Source organism: Lipotes vexillifer, unplaced genomic scaffold (assembly GCF_000442215.2).
Source record: "Lipotes vexillifer unplaced genomic scaffold, Lipotes_vexillifer_v1.1 scaffold575, whole genome shotgun sequence".
Classification (NCBI taxonomy): domain Eukaryota; kingdom Metazoa; phylum Chordata; class Mammalia; order Artiodactyla; family Lipotidae; genus Lipotes; species Lipotes vexillifer.
Genome location: NW_006780198.1, coordinates 859147 through 866383, shown reverse-complemented (window position 1 = coordinate 866383; position 7237 = coordinate 859147). Strand labels below are relative to the sequence as shown.

General features: G+C 60.3%; 1 protein-coding gene across 2 annotated transcripts in view; it reads left to right on the top strand.

The window, feature by feature from the left end:
• The window catches only part of ACOT7 (acyl-CoA thioesterase 7), an 89580-nt gene extending 85474 nt beyond the window's left edge, over positions 1-4106 (top strand). Inside the window, exon 9 of one of the 2 annotated variants that reach the window (XM_007453287.1) lies at positions 3694-4106. In XM_007453287.1, the coding sequence (XP_007453349.1) occupies positions 3694-3792 (99 nt within the window). In that variant the 3' untranslated portion in view covers positions 3793-4106. The remainder of the gene's footprint in view (positions 1-3693) is intronic. The other variant, XM_007453288.1, reaches the window with a different exon arrangement.
• The last annotated feature ends 3131 nt before the right edge of the window (positions 4107-7237 follow it).

The following is a 7237-nucleotide window of genomic DNA, read 5'->3' as shown; positions in this document are numbered from 1 at the left end:
TGCTGAACCCCACAAGCCGCAACTACTGAAGCCAACACTCCTAGAGCCCGTACTCCGCAACGAGAGAAGCCGCTGCAACGAGGAGTGGCCCCCACTCGCCACAACTAGAGAAAGCCCGCACGCAGCAATGAAGACCCAACGTGGCCAAAAATAAATACACAAATAAATTATTTAAAAAGAAAAATAAGAAAGAAATGCTTGCATTTCTTTAAAAAAAAACAACAACAAAAGACAGCGCACCGCCAGTCTTCATCCCTCCCCCCAACCCCTGGCCACCATTAATCTGTGTTCTCTGTCGAGTCTCCTGTTCCAGACGTTTGTGTAACTGGGCTCACAGGTGAGGTGGGCCTTTGTGCCTGGCTTCTTTCTCCCGGGGCTGTCGGCCAGCTCTGAGGGCGTGCCACAAGCTGACCTCAGGAGAGGGTGGGCCGTGCTTCCCATTCGGCCACCCCCAAGATGGGAGTAAGATTCCTTAGGAAAAGGGGTCCCTGGCTAAATCATTGCAGGACAGCCCTGATTAAACACCATTAAACAGGTTTATTTGACTTCAAGATTTTGACCTGTGTGCATCATTAGCTGGGAGAGGCTAATTAGCGTTCAGGTTTCCAGACCCGTTTGGCCACAGACCACCAAGAAGGCTTCATCTCCCTTTTGGAGCTGGGAGACAGAGACTCGGGATGCAGGAGGCCACAGAGCCCGCACTCCGCCACAAGTGTGCAGGCAGTGGTGTCAACGCAAATGGAACGGTGGTGTGCGTCCTCGAGGGAAAGAACCCAAGTGCGCAGTGTGGGCGGCCCCGAGGGGTCAATGGCTAGGTGCCCGCAGAGGGTGGGCTGCTCCCCGGGCGTCCCCCCGGGCCCAGCAGCCCTTCCTCAGTCCCAGTGCCAGCACCCCCCACCCAGGCCCTGGCCTCACGTGGGCCATCCTTGCCTGACAGATGGGACGCCAGCTCCTGAGCTCACACCAGCAGCTCCACGGGGCCATTTGCCACCCTCCCTGGGTCCCCTCCCTGCTCCCTGGAGCCCCAGGAGCACTTGGCTGATGACCCTGGCACTTAGGGACCCAGTTCTCACCCGAATCCCACATCTGCTGGTTTCCAAGACCACTGATGGGCTGGAGAAACAGGAAGCCCGTCTCACGAGGCAGGCCCTGGCTCCAGGGGGCTCTGCAGAGGGCCTGGTAGCCGCCCTCTCTTGGTCCTGCTGCCTTACCCAGGCCAAGCTCACACTCCCTTGCTTCTGAGAAATCGTTTTCTTTCTAATAAGCCCTTGCCTTCTTTCCCCTGCCCCCGAGATGGCAACTCCACCAGCTAGAAGGAGGGCCTGCTCCAGAGCCCCAGCGGAGAGGGGCGGGTTTTTAGAGCTGGCAGGAACCTTGGAACGTGGTCCAGACCCCCCCACTGCCCTCCTCCAGCTCTCCTCTCAGCCAGCCCCACCGGGCCCCGATTCCACAGTTCCCAGCTCTGGGACCCCATAGGCACTGATGGAGTCATCTGCGAGGCAGGCAGGAAGCCCGGCTACACCCCTTCTCCCACTAAGGAAGGGCTGTGCCTTCGGGCTGCAGGTGGATGGGAGCCACAGGTCTCCTCAGTCATGCCAAGCAAGTTCCATATAGGGGAGGGGGAGGAAAAAGCCCCAACTGTTCTAGCCTGGTGGCCTTGACCTTGCATTTTTGGCCGCTTTGGCTGTCCCCCATTTGGAACAGGGATGGAGATGGGGAGGGGCCAGGGTCTTGCTATCCAAAGTGCTCTGCGGGCAGCAGCATCGCATCACCTGGACCCGTGTTAGAAACGGGTCTCAGGACTTCCCTGGTGGCGGGGTGATTAAGAATCTGCCTGCCAGTGCAGGGGACACAGGTTCGAGCTCTGGTCTGGGAAGATCCCACATGCCACAGAGCAACTAAGCCCGTGCGCCACAACTACGGAGTCTGCGCTCTAGAGCCCACGAGCTGCAACTACTGAGCCCGTGTGCCACAACTGCTGAAGCCCGCGTGCCTAGAGCCTGTGCTCCGCAACAAGAGAAGCCACCGTGATGAGAAGCCTGCGCACCGCAACAAAGAGAAGCCCCCGCTCGCCGCAACTAGAGAAAGCCCGCGCGCAGCAACGAAGACCCAATGCAGCCAAAAATAAATAAATAAATTTATGAAAAAGAAAAAAAAAAAAAAAAAAAAAAAAAAAAAAAAGAAACGGGTCTCAGCCTCTGACCCCCAGACCCACCGGGTCAGAATCCACATTTACAAGATCTTCAAGTGATTCGTGCGTATGTGAACATTTGAGAGGTCCCGAGCTAGCACATTCTGCCTGGATGTGTGCATAAACCTTGGGCTGGGCCCAGCAGGATGTGGACTTGTGTTCATGGGGTGCCTTGGGCAGCAGGGGCTGGAGGACTCGGGGGTCTTGCCCGCTTAGAACTGCCTGCTGAAACAGATACAACAGTTTATCTCCCTGCGCTGTTTCAAGTCAAATTGAGTAGCCTCAAATTTTATTTTTAAAAAGTCAGCCAGAGGTGAAACCAGAGCAGGCCTCCAATAAAGTGTCTTGGAAAAGCCACCATTTTCCATGTCTGCCCCGGGACTCTTCAGACAGGAACCGGAACCACTATACGGACCATGATCCTAGTGCATCAGATACCCGAACGTTCTACTGGCTCTGAGCCGCAAGGTTTGACAATTTACACCTGGTGACATTTAGAGAACAATTGCTGAGAAGGCTGAAGGGAAGGAAGTATTCGGTATGACCTGACCTTCCATCCTCTGGCTGATCGTTCTCTCTTTTGCCAATATACCATTTGTCTGTAAAACCCTTGGGTCAAAAATAGCTGCTAGGGCCTGGTGTCATTGTGGATGAAGGGCAACTGCCCCATTTCTTTGGCTTTCAGACACCCTCAAAGTGTCGCAAGGCAGTGTCGTCCCAGAGGAAATCGCACAGCTCTTTAAGCCCAAATCCCTGGCCCCGGGTGGCGAGAGATGGGGCCTTGGGAAGTGACCCCCTGATGCTGCCGCAGTGGACCTCTCTGGCCAGGGCCACACCACTTAGCGGCCAGGCCAGGCCACTCTCAAGAGTGAGAGGGGGCACGGTTCGCCATCCTGCTGGGTCGGCAGGCACAAGCCGGGACTGTCCTGGGCAAAACCCAGCCCTTGGGCAAGTGCCCATGTCACTCGGGGACGTGGCTTCTTAGGTTGCTCAGAGAAAGGAAACAGCAGAGGAGAGGTGAGGAGGACACCAGGTGCCACTTCTAGGCGTCTGTGCTGGCCAGGGCTCGCTGCCCACAGTGTGGTCGCTCACTCCTGGTACAGTAAAGTGGCCTTCTTAAGGTCACCCAGCCAGCACGGTGTTTGTCCCCACTTCCCTTCGGGGCAGAGATGGAGAGCAGCTGGCATTCCCTGGGAGTGGCGCAAACGTGGGGGGTCCCCCTTTTCCTTGCTCTGGCTCGGCTCTGCTTTAGGCCTCCCCTTCCGCGTTTCATCATCAACTGCATTTTCAGCTGAAGTTCATTACCAAAATGGCGCTGGGCTCAGGATTCAGCCTGCTGTGGAAGGTGACATGGGGAGGGGCGCTCGCTGTGGGCTGTCGGGAAGATGGGGCCTGGGCCGGGTTCTCTGTGCCCTCGGGGAGGGGCGGGGCGGGGCGGGGCCCAGGCTGCGCTGCAGTCACAGGTTCTCTAACCTGCCTGCTTCTCTGTGTGTGGTCCGCAGCCCGAGACTGAGGACGAGAAGAGGCGCTTTGAGGAAGGCAAAGGGCGGTACCTGCAGATGAAGGCGAAACGACAGGGTCAAGCGGAGCCTCAGCCCTAGACGCCCTCTCCTACCGCTGGGGCCTGGAGCAGCCCGCAGCGTCTCATCATTTAGAAGTTACCCCTTGGCCAAAACCCCAGTTCACGTTGACAGCTGGTGTTGTCTGAAGTATTCGTCTCGCAGTGTTAACCTGTGTTAACCTCTCCTGGAAACCTAGACACCAAAGCTTTATTTATATCATCCCAGTGTAAATGCTACACAGTATTGTCCCGGCGCCCCAAGGCATTCCCTGGAAACCCTGGGGAATACTGGGGCGCACGCTGTATGGTATGGAAAGAGCCCAGCATCACTAATAAAGCTGCTGTTTGGCTGGACCTTGGTCTGGGTGGTTGCTTGTCTTGGGCGGCTGCTCTCCCCGAGGTGTTGGGGGCTGTGGGCTCCCACGGGTCCCCCCTTCCTCAGGGCCACCCTCCTGCCCCCCCGGGTGCCTGGACCTGCATGTACCCCGGAACCTTGGGCACAGCGGCACCCACTTGTGTTTGCCCGACGGCTTGCTGGACAGAGAGAGAGCGCTCCTTCCTCCCTTCCCACCCTCCAACCCCCTCCTGGGCCCTGGCTCCGTGTCCTGGCTCTGAGGCCCCAACCAGTGTCCCACTGGCCTTCCTGTCGATGGGGGCTGGGGTGCTTTTGTGAGGACTCAGGCAAGGAGCTGGGCAGAAAGAGCCGGGCTCAGCCAGACCAGACCACAGCTCAGCATGGGGCAGGCCTGCCCTGGGCCTGGCCTCTGCTCCCTGGAGGCAGCTGAGACACCTCAGAACAAGAGGCAGGGATCCTGCTTGAGGGAGCCTCCCCAGCTGGTGCCAGGGCCCCTGTGCCCGATGTGGGAACCCCCAGCCACTCCGGCAGGGGGGTCATTGGGAAGGCTCGTGGGGCGGGGGTCCGAGGGGCAGTGTGTGTGTGTGTGTGTGTGTGTGTGTGTGTGTGCGCGCGCGCGCGCGTGTACACGTGTGTCAGCATCCCTGTCTCTGCACACGTGTGTGCACACATGTGAAGTATGAGGCTGTGTGTGTGCGCCTGGTCCAGCAGCCTCAGGGCAGTTACGCTGCCAAGGCCACTCCAGCCTCCCAGCCCCAGCTGAGAAAGGCCCCTGCACCAAGCACTTGCAGTCACCATCGCCTAGGAGAACGCTCCTGACCCAGGCTGGTCCCCGAAGCCTGGGGATGAGACTGGCCACCAACAACTACGGCCTCACGCAGGGCTCCCTCGGGCCCCGACAGAGAGAACATGGCTCCAGATGTGCAGAAACGCCCGCCAGGACCTCTGGAATCCATCTCGGGCCCCAGTCCTGGCTGACGGGGTTACTTCCTGCCTGGGAGCAGGCGGGGCAGGGAAGAGACCACAGGAGGCCACAGCAGCCCCACCCTGCCCCCCCGGCCCCCCGGAGGCTGCCTCAGCCTCCCCAGCTCCACCCACACCCTGTGCCAACTTCCTGAAGGCTATAGGTGGTGCCCTGGGCAGGGAGTGGTGTGGAGGCGAGCCAGCCCAGGCCGGCCAAAGCCTTGGTCTGAGAAACCAGAGTCGGCCACACCGGCCCCAAAGTGCCTGGGCCCTGGGGTTCCCCACAGTGGCCATCGGAAGCTAATCTCCCACCTGCCCCCAGAGTCAGCTAAGCCAGGGGCGGGGGGACTAGTACAGGCGGCCGTGGTGAGCTGGGCTCGCTCGTGGAGGTGCACTTGGGGCCACAGGCGTGGGGCAGGCTGCCTTCTGCCAGCTGGGCAGCGGCCTGGCCCATGCTCTGGTTGGCTGGATTGCCTGTTTGCCTTAGAAATGCCACACTTGACTACCAGCTACCCTGTGTCAGCCTCCTACTGCTGATGCCCTAATTACAACCAGAGTCACATGGGCAGGGAGCTGGACTGTCCATGGAGAGCTCATCAGGGGTCCTGACCACCCAGAAGCCACACACAGGGAGCGTATGGCCCAGGACTCACCATTCACCAGCTCTGCTTCATTGTGGAATCTTTTGCTATACAAACACTTTTACTTTTGTCTGAGACTGATCCTGGGGACTTCCCTGGCGGTCTAGTGGTTAAGACTCCACGCTCCTAATGCAGTGGGTGCGGGTTTGATCCCTGGTTGGGGAACTAAGATCCCACGTGCCACGCGGTGCGGCCAAAAAAAAAAAAGAAAAGAAAAAATTCTGATCCCAAGACTCACTCTGGGCCCCCTAAAAGCTGCTTCTAACTCCCCAGCTGTTTCTGGGGTGTGGAGGAGATGGTGTAAGTGGGCACAGAAGCCAGGCTATGGAGTGGTACAGGCAGCACTGGCTGTATTTTGTTGAGTCCAGTCCCGAGCAGATGCCCGCCTTCCTCCGGACACAGGGCTGGGCACTCGTGGGTGCTCCCCGGTTGCGGGGCAGGACAGTGCCCTGTGGGGCAGCCCAGAGTGACTCCGGAAGCCTTTCGTCCGGGGTGTGTGTGGTCCCTGGCTTTCTAGAAGAGGCAGGCAGGATCCTCTGACTGGATGGGAGGCCAGGCAGGATGCCAGAGGCCACTCTCTCTTGTGACTTGGGTCTCCAGAGAACCCCATCAAGGGGACTAATGGGTTTCCCCACCTAGCCTAGAGGTGACAGCCTGTGCCCTGCTAGGAGTGCTAAGTGGAGGGCAAGCTCCTGAGGCAGGGAAGAGAGAGGGCCAGGGGTGCCAGGTCGCAGGTCCTGGCATCTCCCAGCTGCGTGGTCGTGGTCTCAGCTTCACAGAGAACACTTCGGAGCCCATGGGGGGAGGGAAAACCACCCGGCAGGCAGCCCAGTGGTCCATTCACTTGGTTCCCGCGGTGGAACCCCCGCCCCCCCAAGGCCCGAGGGTAAGTCTGAATCCTTAGCTGACCCAACCTCACTTCCTCCTGTCCTGGCTCCCCCCCATAAACGACTCCCCAGTTTCTAGAGGCCACCAGTCCTCAGGGCCCCCAGGTCCTCCTTACGCCCCGCCCCTATAGCTCACCTTAGATGTGACTTCCTTCAGGAAGGCCTCCCTGAGCCCCCCACCGCCGGCCCTAGGTCCCCGCTGTCCATTCCTGCCCCAGGCCCCCCTGCCCTAGGTCTTCCCCAGGAGGCTCGCAGCCAGCGTCGGGAGTATGGACAGACCCGAGTCGGCAGCGAGAGGCCCAAGCGTGATCCAGGCGTCGCGGGAGGCGCCGCCCTCCCTAGGGGGCCTCGGCCGGGAGGCGCGGATGCAGAGGGCGCGCCCCCGGGTACGAGACAAACGCGAGGCAGACACACAGACACACGCGGCGGGCCGCGTCTCCGAGGGGAGGGGGTGGGCGGTCCGAGGGGCGGCGTGGAGACGCCCGCGGAGGCCTGCGCCCTGCTCCGCCCCCCGCCCCCGGCCGCCCGGGCGCTGCCAGCCGAGCGGCGGGATCGGAGCGCAGCGGCGGCGGCGGCGGCGGCGGCGGCGGCGGCGGCGGCGCGAAGGGAGGAGAGAGGGAGGGAGGGAGGGAGGGAGGG